Raw genomic sequence first — 18,864 nt, forward strand, 5'->3', positions numbered from 1 at the left:
TACTTCTTAATAGGAATCCTATAATCTTAAGAAAGTATGAATTGAGATCGGCTCCATATGTCCAATGCCAACAACTAACCAACACACGTTGTGTTGATTATTTATAGGCATTCTACAGTATGTCGAGGAAAATTCAAATTCATGCGAATGGGGAAGGAATTGCATTTTGATGCACAATCGCACGACTGCATCAAAGCGAGACAACGCAACGACAATCACTCTGATCGCTGTGATCAAAGCAGTCGGAAAATTCTTAAGACAGACGGGGCTCATCGCAGCAATGTCACTGGCTGGGTACAAGCCTACGTAGTTAATGCATTGCTAGAGCGTGGCGTCGTTTCTTAGAGTGCGGACACCACCAGCCAGGACTTGACCATCACGGGCAGCTTTCCGCGATCTTTGTGCGAGATTTCGTTAAAAAACCTCATGTTAGAATGGCGGGTAGGGAATGTGTGGCGAACACTGAGGATCAACTGCATATCACATGCGATCATCGAGGTTTTTTGGGGTTTAAAAATGCCTTCATGAACCACATCAACAACAAGCGGATCTATAGCCTCAAAAGATAAAACAAGCTGAACGAGGCAAGCGCTATCCAACCTTCTCGTCACGTCGACGCCGAACTCCTCTTGTGCATAATAAGACCCAAGGTCCGTTGATTTTTTCTTCGTCTCAAAAACGGCACTCTACAAGTCCGAAATACATCCGTCTTCCTAGATTACACCAAATACTTATTTTTGCGCGTGCTGGCTCCCCCCTGTCGCTTTAGCCCACTTTTCGATTTTCATTGTCCGAGATCGTCCCATTATGACTGAGTTTATCCGCACCATTTGGCAACATTCCGCACATCCGCGAAAGCCCACATCAACTACCGCACGGCCCGTGGATCAGCTTCGTCTGCCACCTTCGGCCGTGGACACGACGGTATCAGGAAGTTGTTGCATGGAGACGCAGCAAATGATTAAACTCGAGCCACCTGCGTCCCCTTCCTCGTCCGTAACCGAGTCGGAGTCGGGCAAGGCACAACGCATGGCTCGCGTGAATGCGCGTCGTGACAAGCGCAAGCCACTGGATGTTGCTGATATGGAGCACAGTAGCATGAGCAAGAAGCTCAAGACAGAGACGACGTTGGATCCGAGTGGCGAAGAGCGGTTGCGCGCAATGGAAGCGCAACTAGAACACTTGGATCCCGACTCGAAAGAGGCCAAGAAGAAACGACGTTTGATACGTAACCGCATGTCAGCACAACTTCATCGGGAACGCAAGAAAGCTTACGTGGGTCAGTTAGAAGATCAGCTACATGCCAAGGAAAGGGAGCTTAAAGTCTTGCAAGAGCAATTAGCGGCCATGGCTGTCGAAAGTCAGCAGCTTAAGCAACAACTTGGCCGTAAAGCAAGTGTGGAGCAAGAGCCATTGATTAAAATTGAACCTACTTTTATTGAAAAGGTTCGAGAAGCAGCTCGTGCGCCTAGCGAGGCTACCGTGGATTGGGCTGCCTGCTTGGACGATATGGATGACGCTATGGTTGGAGAGGACTTGCTCTGTGATCTCGACGAGTCGCCTTTGACCGCCTACGGCCTATGTTCGATCAGTGACGACCCCATGGCGGCAGCACTAGCAGAGGAAGAGCAGCGTCAGAAACTTCAAATGCAAACGCAGTCCCACCACGAGATCCACGCAGCCAAGAAGAATCTTGCCATGATGATGGCAATGATGTTCTCGGTCACGTTTTGTGGACAGAGTGAATCAGTGGCAAATGTCACGAGTGGCGCGCGTTTTTCGTCCATGTTCAATGCTGTACCCGTGAAAGAGTTATCGCAAATGAGCATTGCGTCTCGTATCGTGGCTTGTCTCGAGAAAACGTCGTGGAAAGATTTCCAGGACGTGTCGTCCTGGACAGCCTCTGCTGCCAGTGCTGCAGCTGCAGCGGCTATGGCCGTGTCTGAAAAGAAGTCACGGGCTCGATCGGTAGCTAACTCGCCGTCTGCGGCTTCGGACGTGACCGACTCGGGGTCATGTGATTCCCCAAAAGAGCTCGAAGATCTTGGAAAGAGCTTTGATACCGACTTGATTGAAGAATTTGTGTACCCCGTGGACCAACCCTTTGCGCCCGCGCTGGCCGATACGAATTGGTTTGGCACGGGTGTAGACGACTTTGGCCACAGCGATGTTGAGAATGACGACGAGCATTTAAAGACGACGGTCAAGCCGATACCGGTGACTTCGCAGCTGTATGCGAAGTTGACGGCACTTTGGAAAGAGAAGAATCAGGTGCTTTTAACAATTCGAAATAGCAAGAATGAAGTCACGAGGCGCTCGGTGGCTGACATGAGTACGATTCGCAAGGGTTTAGCGACGGGGGCTCTGTTTTCGTCAGCAAGTAATGTTGCCGTCTCTTTAAAGGACAAGCTTGTGGAGACACAAGACCGCTCGATTACGTTTCTCTACCCGTTAAGCGCGTTCTCGGAAGACCAGTCATCTGACGCGTTGCCTCCCAGTGCTTTCTCGGACCATGTGTTTCTTGAAGTGTCTTGCCAGCTTAATGGTGTGGCGAATGTAGTCTTTTAAAGTGGCTGATAGACCAATTTAGTGTTAGGGAGTGCGACCAGAGCGCTCTAATCATTTCTATGTATCGTATAGTGTGAATAAGCTTAACAAGATAAGGAAAACTACGAATTTTTAAACACATGTTGTGGTAGTGTTAACGGCGATCATAAGCACAATGTTTTTCGCCACCCTTGCTAAATCTAAAGCCAAGCTGAAACGGACCGTGGTCAGTCTTCAATTACTGCTACCGCTGGCCCTGAGATTCATTGTCGATGTAAAAAGGATAGCATGAGCAACAACCTGCAACTTGCTTGAGACTTTATAGTTAAAACGTTATAAGAGTACTATGCCTATGAAGATTGGCATCGTTTATTAAATTTATATAAAAATTAACGCAAACTACTTGCTGCCATCTTTTAGTCACATTTTGTTTTTTTACCAGAAGGTACGGCACACGAAAAAGTGAAAATTGTGAGTGATAAAGTGTGAACCACAACGTAGATACAGCAAATATACATCAGCGCAAGTAGATTGAGTCGCTGAGCAAAGCTGTTGACGATATAAGATAATCCAACGCCCACACCTGTTAAAAAACAAACACAATTAGCAGTCCAAAAGTGACGAAGCTATCGTGAAACAGAAATCCTTCATCTCGTACCTTGGCGACGCCAGCTCAGTAGAAAAAGAACCATGAGTGGAGACGAGACCAAGAGCCACAGCCCATTCCAAATATTTTGTGCAGTTGTGGCCGTGTCAAATGGGACCACACGAGCAAAGTGGACCATTGGAATAGCACAAAAGAGAGCCATGGGATAGTTCAAAAGACCCAAAATACCAAGAAAGTAGCTATTTTTCACAAGAAAAAAATCATTAAGAAAAAGCACTTGGACAAAGAGGTTCTTCGACAACGTACACTAGCATGATCATTGTAATAAATTTAATAGCCCGCCAGCCGGAATCGAGAGGTGGAATGCCATTGCTTGAATTCAAGATAGTTTTCGCTCCTATCTCTTTTGTATCATCCGATGAGGATTTAGGAAGCAGCTTTTTCAATTGTTCCGCTTCATATTTTTTAAGTTTTCTTTTCCAGTCAAATACTTCCACACACCCTGAAAAGCCCACCACGGAGCGGAGAGAAGGCGTTATTACCAATGCAATAAACACTTGAGCTACCGAGACCACAGTTGCTAGTTGAAACCATTGCGCAGCAGACACTTCACTAAAGCTTAATGAATGTAGCGATGCAGTTGGTGTTGCAAGAAATTGACAAATTCCAAACAACAGGAGCACACAAAGTGCTTCAATGACAAAAACGACACTCAAGGCAAGTGCAATACGCATTCCAGTCGTTTGCGTTGCCAAGGACAGTAAATGAACAATTGCTGGCGAAAGCACCAATAGCACGGCATAAATGTACTCACCTACAGACACAAAAGTTGTCGTGTTTGGAAGTACATAGAGAAAAAACGACTGATGCAATTTTTCTTCCAAATTGCTCAGCGCACGAATCACCATTTCAAGCGATCGCATAACATTGCGAACAGCAAGGGGACGATCCTCTGGAGTTTCACGCGTGGTCAACGAAAGGGTGATGCTATCAATATTGTAGCTGATAAAGTTTGCATGAGGGCCAGTGGGTCCAGTTGCTACCGTTACCATAAATTGCAGCATTCCATCGAGATTCGTAAGATAGTTGCGTAAACTTTCCTTCCATCGTGGCGGAGTATACAAGTCGTTCAAGTCCTTGAAAAAGTTCAGCTTGTTAAAACCTGAAGTATTGTCTTGTTGCCGATTTAAAGTTGTTGGAATTTGATGACGGCGTAATGCCCGTACAGCCGTATTGACAAGATCCAAGTTTGGAAGTTGGCCATTCATGCCAGCTGTAAAGATTCCCATTGTATCTGCTGGACGCGAGTTGCTTAAAGTCTCTAGATTAATAGCCGCCCGAATGACACCAGCACGCATTGGTAAAACACCTTGAATCCCACTGACAACAGGATCGAGATGATACGCTTGTAAGTAGGCTCCTGTACCCGGAGCGTACCCATCACTTCCATCTAGCGCACCATCTACCAATAGAACGAAATCGTTAATTGATACAATGTACCAACAATTAAGTCCACTTCACCGTCTGCAGCAAGAAGAATTACGTTCTTGGCCAGCCATGTAGCACTCGCAAGGTATTTCAGCATCGCGAGTCCCAACGCTAACCCAGAAATATCACCAGTATTCGTGCCAACGTTTCGGTAGTGTGTGACAAGAACGATCGCTTCCTATCTCACAACATGTCAGTACAAAGTTATTAGTCTATAGAGTGCGATTACCTTTCCATCAGCCAAGGGCGAGGCTTGAAGAATACCATAGACATTCGTTCGTCGTGCCGACGCTTGATCTGTTTGAAAGACATGGTTGTAAGCTTCGACACGGTCTACGCCGCGCAGCTGCGTAGTAATCCAATCCACGACGTCCGAGCAGTTATCGCGACAGCCACTAGGAGACAAATGTGGCAGATTTTGCAGCTTTTGCTGAAATTTTCGAGCTGAATGAGCTTCCTGATGACTTGCTTGAGCCTCCATTAGGTCGATTAGCAACGCATTCTCAGACATGTACGTTCCACGACATTTGAGCTCGCCTACAAAGCCAAGAAGTAATTAAAGTGCATACTAAACACGTTATAGCGTTCAAACCTGTTGTAATTGTGATTGCGGGATGCAACAATAGCCACAGAAGACCTAAAAGATATGTGCCCCAGCTAAAACATGAAAGAGTAAGTGTCAGCAACGGCGAGATAGTACGAGGGCAAATACTATTGAAAGGATTCACAATCGAGTTGAGAGTTACCATAGCGAAAGACAGCGCGATGCAATAAAGCCGCTACATTGGAGTAGCACACGTCGCGCCTTGCTTGGCGATTTGAGTTTGGTATCGCTCATTTTATTGTCGCTTTTAACTTTTTCGTAAATTTGGAGATCTAAATCAAAATTAAGAAAATGCGGTTTAAAAGCTGATGGAGCTAAGCGAGTACGAGGCCAAGCGCCAGCGCCGCATCGAGGCAAACCAGAGAGTCTTACAGGCACTGCATGTAATTAAAATTCCGCGACATACTTCAACACATGCTAACAAGAAGAAAGAATTGCATCCTGTGAGACGATCGCTGCGACAGCTTCAGCAGACTGAAAGGGCTGCCGAACTTGAAGAGACGGAGATCAAGACGGTCATGGCGCTACGAGAACTGCCGTCTCGACGCAAACGATCAAAAGTGGAAAGTCTTGAGCTTGTGGAACGTATAGAGCTCTTTAATTTGCCAATTTCGCCGCTGTCAACTCGGAATCAGGGCAAAACAGTGCATCTTTCGAGCTCTCAGATAAGCATTGAGCTCGAAAATTTTCATTCACAATGGCTAGGGACACAACTGTTGCCTATGGGTAAGAATACTGTGATGCAGAGTATGTGCCCGCCTGGGTACGTTGCCAAATTCTCAAAGATGAGTGGCGTGCAGCCGTGGAAAAATGCGATCGCGCTGTTTGTGAATCTTGAGAGCGATTCGCCGTATGACAATGTGTTTCGTCACGAGGTGGTGAATGGAAGCATTGCAGTTTATTTCCAGTGGTTCGGACAGCATAGATGGCACGATGAGTCACCATTAGTTCGGCGACTACGAAATACCGAGAGAGGGAGTGAAAGCTTGCGATTTCATGAGACTTACAATAATAAAAGCGACATAAATAAAGAGCCAGTGCTGCTCTTCCTTCGACAGACTCAGGTATAGGAGCTTTCTTAGCTCATTTAATCGTTTGCTTTCCGGATTGAGCTGACTTTGTTGTGATAGAATCCTTACATCTATTGTGGCAGGCTTGGTTACCTCGGACACTTACACGCATCCAAGCCCCTTGAGTTTCGATGGCAATTACTAGACGCCGACTCGTTGCATTGGGAAAACTTGCTCCGAAAATTGACATATTCCGAGTAAAGTTGAGACTGATTCCACCAAGTTTAAAAAATCGTGTCAAGTCGTCCTTTTTTCATAAGTAAAGGGTCAATTTTGTAATTTATTCCAAGTAAATTTACAATTGGCACACGGTACCATGCACTATGTACAATCGTGTAACATCACCCTTCACATTAAAGTTGATCTGCTCTTAGAGCAGATATTGTATACAGGAGACCGTCGATTCTTCCGGTGCATAAAAAGTCATACGTCATGATATTTTCTCTTTACTCCAAGTGCTTGAAATCATGGACGGCTCGCTGTGGGAGCACCAACGCGAGATCGTGGCCGTGGCGCGTTATCGTAGCGTGATGGTAAGCAGCACACAACCTGTGGGAAAGTCCTTCGTCAGCTGCACCCTGCTGTGCGAGGCGGCTGCCTCCAGTCCACTGCTGCATGCGCTAGCAGTCGCGTCGTCGCCTTCGAGTCGTTCAATGTTACAGTCTCAACTCGCAAGACTATCCGGCGTCCGCATTCTTTGCAGTGATACTGCAGAGGCAATCCAGTGGCTCGAGGACCAAGCGTACGCTCGTGGTCAATTACAAGCTGCGCGAGGCCAAATCACGATCTTGTCGCCACTAATTCTGCAAGAATTGCTGCGCAAAAACGTATTAAATCTTTCGGATGTCACTTTTCTTGCTGTGGAAGACTGGGACGTTGTCCACGCAGAGTTGCCATCTTTTTTTAAGTTGCTGACGGGTTTAATGAAGGAGCTAGCGTCAGCTACGTCGCTTCGAATCTTTGCAACCTCTAGACTGCCAGCATCCAAGATGGATTGGGAGCCCGTGACGAATCCATTGCTAAAGCATATCCATGTATTTAATATGCTGCCAATTTTACCATCATTCTCAATGGAGCCGTCGTTTCCGCCTTTACATTGCGAGGTATTTGAGAATAAGAGCACACGGAATGGCAGTTTTAATACAAGAGACTTTTTACTGGGCGAAAATAGTAAAAAAATAGATTTGGTACATCTTTATCGATTGGAATTGGAATTAGGAAATTCTGCAGCTGTATACGATGAGCGGAAGAAACAAGATAAAGTCAATCGATTCATTCAGGATGCTGAAGTCGTGTATGAACATTTGGGGCAATGGTGTCTATGGAAATACATCGAAATGGAGCTGCAAATGAATTTACAAGCGTGTATTGTACTCGATCCAGACAATGTGAACAATCGAAAAAAACGCAAACAGCAGAGTTCGAATGGAGATACGGACGATTTGGAGATTGAAGATTTAATACAAAGTGACGGTTCTAGTTTATTGGAAGAGGAAGAAATTGAGGAAGACATGGAAGAGCGTGACAGAATAGAGACTAGTAGTGTTGCTGAGAGTGTGGAGAAAGAAGCTGTTTCTACGCAACTGACAAAGACAGAACGGTTGATTGCTCGATTTATTGGAGCCGATGTTGATATTGAGGAGAGTACAAAGTTTAAAATTCGTCCAATTTTAAAGGTTTTGTCGTGGTTGTCGGCTCAATCAAAGCTCTGTGGGACACAAGAGGCGTCACCACGTCTTTTAAAAACGACTGAGATTGTCAAAAATCGGTTTTGCAATTCGATCGAAACAAAAGACGTTCGTGTTTGGGTCTTCCTTGAAAGACGGTGTCACTGCCGTGTCGTTGCTGAATATATTACAGCCGCGTTATTTGATTTCGATTTACCTCCAAGTTGCTGCATGCTCGGCAGTAGCAATGCTCGTATCTCTGGTTCGCTGCGATTCTCTTCGTTTTTAAAAATCATGCAAATGTTTACAAATTACGAGACAAAGATCCTGGTGACGACATCGGTGGTAATTAGTTCGCATAAAGTTCGCCTTGCTCCACCTCCGTGCGACTTAGTCGTCGTAATGAACGAATTGCTGGAGTCTAATAAATTGTACGATTATGGCAAACGGGCAGATTTGTCGAAAGGATTTATTAAGTATATTACGGAAGATAGCGTGGTTGCTCGAAAAAAGTTTGAGGTATTAATTCGTCAAATGCAAGAACATATTCGTCTTGAGATCGAAAGCAGTCAGTCCCACGCGCCAGCTATTCAGCCAGCTTCGAGCTTGGCAAATGAAAGCAGCAGATTGCTGATGCCTTTCTCAGCCACATCGAATCCAATTGACTCTTCAGTAGCCTCATTGCAAGTCGAAAGCCACGTTTTAACAAACTTAAGACGACTGCAACCGATCGTGACTTCATATGAGCTGATAGATCACGACACGGGGGCGATTTTAAACGTGAAAAACAGCGTCTTGTGTTTAAGTAAGTTTTGTGATACGCTTCCTGGCTTGGACACGTACGACCGCCGCCCGCAGTATGTTGTCAAAAGAATATCAACAGCAAAACACATGGCCCCGTCGTTAAAACGAGCGAAGAAAAAGCTGCTGAAATACAATGCAAAGTTGACTGATAATATTGACGAGATGAAAATTGAAGCAGTTGAGCAAGTGAAAGCAAATGCTGACAAAAATGGAGACGAGAGCGATGAAGAAGCTGTTTCGAATGGACGATTTATTTATTCAGCAACTCTCAAATTACCAGGAGCTTTGAGAATCAAGAAACAACTGTATTCGCAACAAGTACAAAGTCAAGATGAAGCAAAGGGTATTGTTGCGTTCAAGGCGATTGAAGAACTACTAAAGAAGGGTTTAGTGGACAAATATTTCCGATCAAAGCTCCTAGATGACCAAGTCGCTACCATTCACAAGGACGATTATGATCCTGAAACGTACAAGAGCAATAGCGAGGGTGCTGCAGGAGACGACACAATCGTGCTTGGAGAAAGCGACGAAATTCCCACAAGATATGCACAACTAACAGATCTGTCGACCCAATCGTCGTATGACTTACCGCCGGTAAGTGCAGTGGAGCTAAGTTTGCGCTCGATCCGGAGCCTTACGCAAGAAGCTGCTATTAGTAGTGAAGAAGGAGAGGAATGGTCGACAAGCATGTGTTTCTATGGTCTTAGTGGAGCGCGCTATGCTATCTTGGCGACGAATGAATTGTATACGGGCAATACCAACACAGGCTGGCGCTACGACTTTGCAGTCAGTGGCGTGATGTCACCAGAGATCCAGCCAATTACGCTAGCAAAGCGGCCATTAACATTAACTCTTACGAAGCAAGAGCTTCACGATGTACTGCATTTTCATTTAGTAGTCATGCGTCTGGCTTGTATGGGCGTTCAGGATGCCGTGCGCGACGTGGATATTGCAAGTGACGATGTATGGGACGAGTTCTCGGAGCAGAATGACAAGGGATATTTAATCGTGCCGAGTATTATGAAAGAGTCAGAGAAATCATCGACACTGTCGCTAGACTGGGACATTGTTCGCGAGATAATTGGAAAACCTTTGCTTGAACCAATCTGGCCGCTACCTACTGTTAAAGATGCGAATACAGTCGAAGAATGGATCTGCGTCCCCACCCATCGGCTTAATGTGAGTTACGTAGTACAAGCTTTGTCTGATCGCACGGTAGATGATATTCGCAAGGAATACTTGGCTGACAATTTAGTGTGGGCAACTCATCTTAAAAAAGGAAAGTCATCGCCAGGAAACCCAATTCTTGGTCGCTGGCATACTCGACAACAGCTCGAAGAGGCCGACGGAGACCAGCCATTAATCTACGGTATTCAAGTGCCACCTATCGTGCCCATTATCCGTCGAGTGATGCAGCGCCATAACGACGAAGGAAGCATTGCGCAATTTAAAACCAAATTTAACGAGCGATTCTTGATTCCGCAATACACATCACGCTTGCGGTTATCAAAGAGTCGTTTTTTCGATGCCATGGGTCTCGTTCCGCTTCTTTACGAATTCGAACGCAAGTGTCAAATCTCACATCTCATGGAAAAGATTGGTTTGGAGCTTGATATGAATTTGTTGGATGAAGCAACGACAAAACCTGCGTACGAGCGTCTTGAAATCCTAGGTGATACGTACTTAAAACTTGAGACTTCGTGGTATATGTATGAACAACGAAAAGATATTCATCAAGAAGGGCAGCTGACGCAACTTCGTCGCGATATTATTCGGAATGATCGACTTAACCAATTTGCACTAGCTGCTCGGCTACATCATTATATTTTGTACCCCGCGGAAGTCGAGCAGCATCCATTTCAATGCTGGAAACCTTCGTGCATGGGTAAGACGCCTGATCCGATCGTCGCTCCAGCAAAGTGGATAGCAGATGTTCTCGAAGCAATTACTGGTGCGTATTTGGTCGGTCAAGGAGAACAAGGGGCTCGCTACTTTCTGAAATGGATTGGTGTCAGTGTTCTTGAACACCCGTCGAGTAACTTTGCACGGCCGTTCTATCCGGATTGTTTTCCTAATGAGCTATACGACGCAGCGATAACGTCGCGTGGGGGGGAACAGATTCCATTGAGTCTTAATTTTAAAATACCTCAATTCGAAGATCTTCCAAGAAGACTTATGCTCTTGCAGCAGCGATTAAAGTACACTTTTCGTAACAAGCGCCTTTTGCTCGAAGCGGTGACCCACCCGTCCGTTGGTCAACTTGTGCTGCATTTGGATCAAATGGACGCTTCTATTGCTATTGAAAGTACTGGTGAAAGTCCCATTGAAGGTCGAACACATCGTCAGAAGCGAAAGAAGACGGTGTGGAAAGGTGACTACGAGCGGCTCGAGTACCTCGGCGATGCGTTGATTGAGTACCTGACGCTATCGTACGCCTTTTTAATGTATGATCAATGGCTGCCAGGATCGCTTTCACAGTGGAAAAGCGCCACGGTCTCGAACGATGCGCTTGGTAAAACTGCACTAGCGTGGTTTGGCGTGGACGAGTGTATCTTTACAGGAGCCGTTCGTATTGATCGCGAGACAATGGAGTATGTCACGTCGATTGAGCGAAAGTATGCACGTAGTGAAGCGAGTTCGGGTCTAAGTCCGCCATTGAAAGCCGTTGGAATCTCTCAAAAACACAAGGCGAGAGGCAAAAAAACGGCCAATAGTGGAAACGATTACTCTTTGCCCAAGATGTTTGCCGATGTGTTTGAAGCGCTTGTTGCTGCCGTGTTCTTAGACTCGGGGCATGATTTGCAACTTATTCGTGATGTTTTCATGGGACCATTGTTAGAGACTGTAGGGAAAGATGCGTACGCTTACGTTTGCCATGAAAGTGGATTGGCAATCGACAATGTAGATGACGAGCTGATGGAAGATTTGATGTTTTCAAGTGATGAAGACGATTAATTGGAATCGATTGCAAATAGCACGATGCTTAGCAAGAAATGAGCTGTTTTGCGTAGACATTTAAAGTAGAAAAAGTGGAAATGCCGATCAATATTCACATAATTGGCTATCGAGTTCATCAGCATTAATTGACACACAATTCCGCAAGTTCCATGTAATGGAAATAACGACTTTTACTGCAATTTGTCGAGAATACGCAGTCCTTGCTCGTCGTATTCTTTCTTGAGCAACCAAAACGCATCATTGTCCTTCATGACATCCGCCAAGACGCTACCGCCTTGAAACACCAAGTGTTTGCGGCGTGGCGGGTCATTAATACGCAACCGAAACTTACTCAAACGACTTTTGTCGCCCTTCAGAACGTCTGTGAGGTATCGCTGTTTAATATCCTTTTCCAAACGACTTGGTAGCCCAGGGTACATACTCGAACCCCCCGAGAGCACGACGTTTTTAAAAAAGTCCGTGCGTAGATCAATATCAGCTTTCATACACATGTCAAAGACCATGTCACTCAGCCCCGCGCCCTCTACGTCGATTAAACTCGGATTAAACAGCGCTTCCGGTGCTTCAAACCGTTCTCGACCCAATCGAACTATACGACCATCCGGGAGCTCGTACGATTCCTCCAAAACCGTCGTTTCAAGCGCCAATTTACGCTCTGCAGCCGTGTCGTACGCCACGTAGCACCATTTCTCTTTAATTTGACGAGCCGTCTCAAAGTCCGCTGTACGATTTAAAGGGTACCCACGCAATAGCATGAGCTTGATAAGGTAATTGGTAATATGACGTCCCGCAACGTCTAAACGGCAAATCAGGTGTTGGGGTACGTAACCCTGGTACACGGGTACAACGTGCGTAACCCCGTCCCCCGTATCAATAACCACTCCTGTGGTTATCCCCTGGGCGTAAAGCGTGAGCATGGCCTGCGTTGTAATGTTGCAGCCTTCAAAGCCGTACTTTTCAAACATCGTCTCGACAAGTTTCTCGCGGTTACGCTTGGGATTCAGCGGTGGCTCTGTAAGCAGAATACGGTAGCCCTTTGGATCGATATTCAAGCGCTCCTTAAAAGTATAGTCCCACAGTTTTTCCATATCAGCCCAATTCTTGACAATTCCGTTCTCAACGGGGTACGAGATCTCGAGGTTTGAGCGCACCGCGGCAGCCTCATCGCCAAACATGATATCCTGCAGTACAGCATCGAGACATCAGAGTGCTGCATTAAGGACGGAATGTGGCGCAAACTTCCAGTCGCACTTTAAACAAAATATCGGATTGTACAGCCTCCTCGGCACGCAGCACGGGACGTCCGACGAGCGATGGAAAAATCGCTTTAGGGAAGTTCTCAGCAGCGAAGCCAGCCTTGACAAACTATGTCGTAACCATTGCACATGAGATATTGTCGTTGTGGTTACACCCTTCGAGTATCACTGCAGGAGAAACGTACCCCCGTACCGTTGTCGCACACGACAATCTTGTTTGCGGCCACCATCGCAACTTCTCGTCGTACTCGATTTCGCTAAATTGAATCCCCCTCCTTGATAAAATCGCACCTAGTTGGATAGACTACGGTACATCATAGAGTGGGATACACGCTGAGCATGCGAGATAGTCTCTTCAATGGCCTTTGGCAAGTAAGTTCCTGGCCTTCTTTTGTCAACCACAGCATATCTTCTAGATTCGACTTGCGTTGTCGTCGTGCTTGCCTTTCCTCCACATAGGAAAAACGTTTATATAAAAGGTCGTTTTGTGACGTTAGCAATGGCCCGCAAAACGGCCGGAAAAAAGGATAACCCCTCGGTCGGAAAAGTTGATGACGTGCAACATTACTTCACGCTACAAGTCCTAAAATAGAGCACGAATTAAAATAGTTTAATAACATTACAGAGTCGTCTCTCTAAGTTCTATAGTACACGGCGTGGCGTAACAATTCTTCTCTCCCGTGCCCGATTAACTCGTGGCGGAACGGGTCGTAAAGCGCGGCGGTGGACGTGCTGCCGCAGCACGTACCGCGAGCATGTCCTCCGAAACTAAAGATGATGACTGGTATGCCAGGTAGTGAGAAGCTTGACGCATACGGTGCGCTGTCTTGCAGTCGAGCCCACAGTACTGGTCGAAACGGCTTAATTCCCGCTGAAAACACTTGGAGCAATTCGTACACGAACGTTGTGCTTTACTAGGTTCATCCTTTTCGGCAAGTCGAACCGAGTCGCTCAACTCAATCAACGGGTCAAAGCCCGGAGACGTGGTCTTGTCGTTGCAATGAATGATCTCATAGAGATTGCGCTTGTTGGCACGCGGCAGGAGTTCGTCCTCGCATAGAATCGTGTCTCGAAGCTCGCGCTGGAACATAATGCGCAATTTGCCGCCCAAGTAACTGAGCGACGTGAGTTTGCGCAAGCGACTCTTGTCGTCCATCGACTTGCTTGAGCCATGGTAGGGGTCAACGTGGAAGCTACCGTGGTGGTTGTCCACCATCGGGTCTTCCTTCGTCGGCACGTGGAGCAGGTTCAGGAGTACGCTTCGCGTCATGGTTTGGATTACAGAGTGTACCCCGTCGTTACGCAGCAGCTTCTAAATTGACAACTGAGCCATTTATCCCACGGTTTTTTGGGGAGAAAGGGTGAGGGACAGAGATGGACTAGCTCAGTACTGCCCCATACTAATGTCGAGAGGCGTACATAATTCGGACGGATAAAAACACGTGAGTTACTTCGATTACAGCAACGTTTTATACGTGTCTAAGAAATCTCCGTTTTCGGAATGAGCCAAGGTACTAATGTTCGAAATCCATCGTAAAGCGTGTGGATCGCAATGGCACGACTGCGGCGACCCATACACTCGTCTTGTTATACGTGGTAGATTTAAAAGATATCACAGATAAAGCCGCCATTAGCATGGCCACGGGATACGATGGCAACTTTGGCATAGCGCAGAGAGGCTCGACGGCCGCGTACTTGACTAACGCATCTGATCGCTACAAAATTCCCTTTCTGCAGCGCGAGATCCGCGACAAGTTAAACACATCAGCCTGATCAGCGATCGTGCATGGCTGCGATAGTTCAAGGGAATTCTATGCGTCAGATGCGACTGGCGCTGGCTTTTACGCCTGTGCATTGGCCGCAGCTTCTTATTATTGTACTTGATGACTTTTCAAAGTCAAGTCGTTACAAAGTGTCTCTTTTTAATGACACAAGCCCCTCCATGGTCTAAAAAACTCGCAAGTTTCATCATTTTTTTTATCAAATGTATGACTCGAGTCATTAACACATCTGGATCTCCAAGATACCACCGCCGGTCGTGCACTGTCGGAAACTCGCAGAAAAAAACCAACGACTGGAGTCTTGCATACTTTCAGCCCTGCGACGTACGCAGTTGTCTCATGTTATCCTTGCGACTGTTCCCGCTCGAGTTGAAGCAAGGCATCCGAATCGCTACTTCACACTTCCGTAATAACATAAACATTTACACAAATGAAGAATAAAATAAAACCGCATCTAAAAGACCACTTCATTCATATAAAGCCTACTTCAGTAAAACGTCCGATCTATTTCCTGCTAGCATGCCTAACAAAACTAAAGGCGTGGCACTTAAGATGCCGCGACAACAAATCCCCAAAGCTTCTTTAACGAATCGACACGAGACTTTCATCTTATCGCACACACACCTCGCACAAACGAGCCAGGACCTTCGATTTACCGTTCAATTTACTGCGTCTTCTTCTCCCACTCGTCCATGCGATGCTTGAGTTCACGTGCATGGATGCGACGGCCAAGAAACTTGAGTACTTCGTCAATTAAAATCACTGGCAAGGAAAAAGCAAGCACCACGAGCCACTCGTTCAAATCCAATGGAATGACACTAAACGTGTCGGCCAATACGTCCACGTAGAGAATCACAAAGTGCATGGCAAACGAAACCACCATCGCAATAAGCAAGTACGGATTCGCCCACGGTGGCATCGTAAGCAAACTCCCGTCTTCCGAGAGTGCATTCAATGCATTAAACATTTCAATGGCCACTAAAACCGACAGTGACAGCGTCGAGGCAGTCTTTTTGCCATCGGTAAAGTAACGGCAAGGATCCTTGGAAAAATCCATGCCATCAAAATTGGCAACCGTAAAGTTTTGCCATTCGTGGCATTTGGTCCAGTGACTCAATTGATCATACGTAATAAGCGTGTGGCCATCTCCTGACGCTTCGTAGTACATGTACCAGTACGCAAAGACTCCCACACAGGCAAAACCCACGTAAATCCCAACGACCATGTACCGGAAAAACACCCACCGAGTAATCAAAGCGTCATCGCTTCGACGAGGGGGTTTCTTCATAATATCCGCATCTGGAGGATTAAAGCCCAATGCTGTTGCGGGAGGTCCATCAGTTACGAGATTCACCCATAGTAATTGTACTGGAATCAATCCTTCCGGAAGTCCGAGCGCAGCAGTTAAAAAGATCGCAGCCACTTCACCAATATTCGACGAAATCAAGTATCGAATAAACGCTTGCATATTGTTATAAATCGCACGCCCTTCTTCGACCGCAGCGACAATGGTAGCAAAATTATCATCCGCAAGCACCATATCTGCTGCCTCTTTGGCCACTTCCGTGCCGGTGATACCCATTGCAATGCCAATATCCGCTTGTTTTAACGCAGGAGCGTCATTCACACCATCGCCCGTCATAGCCGTGACTTCCCCAAGCTGTTTCAACATCTTGACAAGCTGTTGTTTATGCTTTGGTTCCGTGCGTGAAAACACCATTCCATAGCCATTGGACAAGTGCTTATTACGCGTGTCGACAGGCAACGCAAAGAATTCGCCTCCAGTAAACGATCGCATCGATAAATCATCGCCTTCGTTAAAAATACCAATCTTCGCACAAATACTCTCAGCCGTGAGTTTATTGTCGCCAGTGATACAAATTACACGAATTCCCGCAGTTTGACACATGGCAATCATTGGACGCACTTCTGGACGAGGTGGGTCCAACATACTCACAAGTCCAATAAATGTCAATTCCGACTCAATTGCGGCAAAGTGTTCCGTTTGTTCCAATTGCTTATGAGCCGGATGATGACGATCTCCATCATACGATCCCAATTCACCCGTTACTTCCTTCTTTGCTAATGCAAGACAACGCAGTGATTTCCGTGCTAAACTCGACACGTGCGACAACAACACGTGTCGACCTGCATCCGTTAATAACTTGACACTTCCATCGCCTAATTCCACGTGCGTACATCGATCAATCAAACCTTCTGGAGCGCCTTTCACAAGCAATACATTCGTCGCAGAGCGCGTCGCACGGTGTGGCAGTACATTTGATTTTGAACAAATGACCGACATAGATTTACGATCTCTTGAAAACTCGAGTATTGCCAATTTCTTGTTTTGTTCGGCAAGCATTTCATTGCAAAATTGAGCGGCTTGCTCCGGATACGACGCACGTAAAGTTTGCATTTCCGCGTCTTTTACCGCATCGTGTGGAAACCCAATCTTCTCCACAAGTACTTTTAATGCCGCTTCCGTAGGTTCTCCAATTCGTACATACTTGTCGTCGCGGTATTCAATCGCCGACTCATTACAAAGTGCACAGACTTGTTGCAACGACAACACGGCTTTGTATTGAGCCATTGCCGCGCCTGTAATCTTCCCAATTGGAGCATACGAATGTCCTTCAACGTCATACGTTACAAGCTCCGTCTCGGTCTTCCCCAAGTGTGAAAACGTCACACACGACATTTCATTGGTCGTTAACGTGCCCGTCTTGTCCGAACAAATCACGGTCGTGCATCCCAATGTCTCGACCGATGGTAATTTCCGTACAATCGCATTTTTTTTGGCCATTTTACGGGTTCCAAGAGCTAAACACGTTGTAATTACAGCGGGAAGACCTTCTGGAATCGCGGCGACGGCCAATGCCACGGCAATTTTAAAGTAATAGATACATCCTTTAAACACCGATCCATGCATGGGATCAAAAAAGTTCTTGTAATTAATCATCCACACCACAAGACAGACGATAGCAATGACTTTCGACAATAATTCGCCAAATTCGTCCAATTTCTTCGTTAAAGGCGTTCGTTCTTCGTCTTTCGACGCTTCTTGAACCGATTGTTGGATCTTACCAATCTCGGTCGTCATACCCACGTTTGTAACAACCCCCGAGCCTAAGCCATTCACGACAACCGTAGTCGCAAAGAGCATATTCGTCTTGGCTTGTATCAAATTCTCCGTACCAGAAGGCAATGCATCAATGCCCTTGTTTACTGATGTGGATTCACCAGTCATTTGCGCCTGTTCGACTCGAATTGCAGTGGTTTTCATCGATAATAACCGCATGTCGGCCGGAATTTTGTCACCAACGCGTATCTCGACAACGTCACCAGGCACGAGCTCACGCGCTGGTAACGTCACCATCGCACCATCACGCATGACACGGGCATTCTCGGATTGCAAGTCTTTTAACGCTTCAAGCGCCGCCTCGGCATTCGACTCTTGCCAAACGCCCACGATCGCGTTTAATACGAGAATCACGAGGATCACAAGGGGCTCGACAAACGCACCAATGCCTTCTTCGCCACTGCCTTCAAAGACTGCAAGAACAAACGAAACGACGGCCGCACCGAGGAGGATTTTCACCAAAGCATCGTCAAATTGCTCCAATACGAGCTTCCATAACGGCGTGCCCTCTTCCTTGTCCAATTCGTTAAAACCACACTGGACACGACGCTTTTCGACCTCAAAAGTGCTTAGACCTCGTTCCTCAGTCACATGAAAGTGCTCAAGAACAGCCTCCGGCGTCTCGAGCTCATAGCGAAGAGTCTCGGCCATGCTCTTAGAATGGATGTTTTTGCTTTTTCCACTCTATTATCTAAACTGATGATGGCCGCGTGGCAAAGATTTGAGGCTGAAATAAAAACCCGGTAAATTTGATACCGATGGGTTTCGATTGAAAAGTAACGACTGGTTTCAAGTGAAGAATAAAACGGCTGCGATGATGATGTGGGCGCTACGAGATTAGGAGGGATGTGGGAAGCAAAAGAACGTGGTGGGATTGAGAGTGATAACGAGATGCGAAAGTACACATAATGTACGAGGTAGTGTAGTGCTCGATTTTTTT

General features: G+C 46.4%; 7 protein-coding genes across 7 annotated transcripts; 3 read left to right on the forward strand and 4 right to left on the reverse strand.

Annotated features, from left to right (window-relative positions):
- Positions 1 to 807: 807 nt before the first annotated feature.
- Positions 808 to 2,568, forward strand: CCR75_005438 (uncharacterized protein; the record flags this gene model as incomplete). Its single annotated transcript, XM_067963519.1, has 1 exon — positions 808 to 2,568. One exon carries the CDS (start codon positions 808 to 810, stop codon positions 2,566 to 2,568), a length of 1,761 nt encoding a protein of 586 aa, XP_067815716.1.
- A 305-nt stretch (positions 2,569 to 2,873) lies between these two features.
- Positions 2,874 to 5,518, reverse strand: CCR75_005437 (uncharacterized protein). The gene is made up of 7 exons (XM_067963518.1): positions 5,389 to 5,518; positions 5,235 to 5,353; positions 4,872 to 5,179; positions 4,676 to 4,820; positions 3,461 to 4,616; positions 3,206 to 3,393; positions 2,874 to 3,130 (listed from the first exon to the last, which is right to left on the reverse strand). Exons 1-7 carry the CDS (start codon positions 5,478 to 5,480, stop codon positions 2,964 to 2,966), a joined length of 2,175 nt encoding a protein of 724 aa, XP_067815711.1. The 5' UTR covers positions 5,481 to 5,518; the 3' UTR covers positions 2,874 to 2,963.
- Positions 5,519 to 5,554: 36 nt separating this feature from the next.
- Positions 5,555 to 6,629, forward strand: CCR75_005436 (uncharacterized protein; the record flags this gene model as incomplete). Its single annotated transcript, XM_067963517.1, has 2 exons — positions 5,555 to 6,310; positions 6,377 to 6,629. 2 exons carry the CDS (start codon positions 5,555 to 5,557, stop codon positions 6,515 to 6,517), a joined length of 897 nt encoding a protein of 298 aa, XP_067815712.1. The 3' UTR covers positions 6,518 to 6,629.
- A 154-nt stretch (positions 6,630 to 6,783) lies between these two features.
- Positions 6,784 to 11,742, forward strand: CCR75_005435 (uncharacterized protein; the record flags this gene model as incomplete). Its single annotated transcript, XM_067963516.1, has 1 exon — positions 6,784 to 11,742. The coding sequence occupies one exon, from the start codon at positions 6,784 to 6,786 to the stop codon at positions 11,740 to 11,742; it is 4,959 nt and encodes a 1,652-aa protein (XP_067815709.1).
- CCR75_005434 (uncharacterized protein) lies at positions 10,220 to 13,231 on the reverse strand (the record flags this gene model as incomplete). The annotated part of the gene is made up of 3 exons (XM_067963515.1): positions 10,220 to 12,926; positions 12,997 to 13,110; positions 13,187 to 13,231. 3 exons carry the CDS (start codon positions 13,229 to 13,231, stop codon positions 11,916 to 11,918), a joined length of 1,170 nt encoding a protein of 389 aa, XP_067815710.1. The 3' UTR covers positions 10,220 to 11,915.
- Positions 13,232 to 13,689: 458 nt separating this feature from the next.
- On the reverse strand, positions 13,690 to 14,271 carry CCR75_005433 (uncharacterized protein; the record flags this gene model as incomplete). Its single annotated transcript, XM_067963514.1, has 1 exon — positions 13,690 to 14,271. One exon carries the CDS (start codon positions 14,269 to 14,271, stop codon positions 13,690 to 13,692), a length of 582 nt encoding a protein of 193 aa, XP_067815713.1.
- A 1,175-nt stretch (positions 14,272 to 15,446) lies between these two features.
- On the reverse strand, positions 15,447 to 18,575 carry CCR75_005432 (uncharacterized protein; the record flags this gene model as incomplete). The annotated part of the gene is made up of 1 exon (XM_067963513.1): positions 15,447 to 18,575. The coding sequence occupies one exon, from the start codon at positions 18,573 to 18,575 to the stop codon at positions 15,447 to 15,449; it is 3,129 nt and encodes a 1,042-aa protein (XP_067815714.1).
- Positions 18,576 to 18,864: the final 289 nt, after the last annotated feature.

Source organism: Bremia lactucae, linkage group LG8, assembly GCF_004359215.1.
Source record: "Bremia lactucae strain SF5 linkage group LG8, whole genome shotgun sequence".
NCBI lineage: Eukaryota > Oomycota > Peronosporomycetes > Peronosporales > Peronosporaceae > Bremia > Bremia lactucae.

What these genes read in the sequence shown, in the direction of transcription:
- CCR75_005437 (XM_067963518.1), bottom strand. Translation starts at nt 5,480, where the DNA reads ATGAGCGATACCAAACTCAAATCGCCAAGCAAGGCGCGACGTGTGCTA. An exon ending in CGCCCTTGGCTGATGGAAAG is followed by an intron (nt 4,821 to 4,871) that starts GTAATCGCACTC and finishes GTTGTGAGATAG; the next exon opens with GAAGCGATCGTTCTTGTCAC. An exon ending in ACTGAGCTGGCGTCGCCAAG is followed by an intron (nt 3,131 to 3,205) that starts GTACGAGATGAA and finishes GTTTTTTAACAG; the next exon opens with GTGTGGGCGTTGGATTATCT.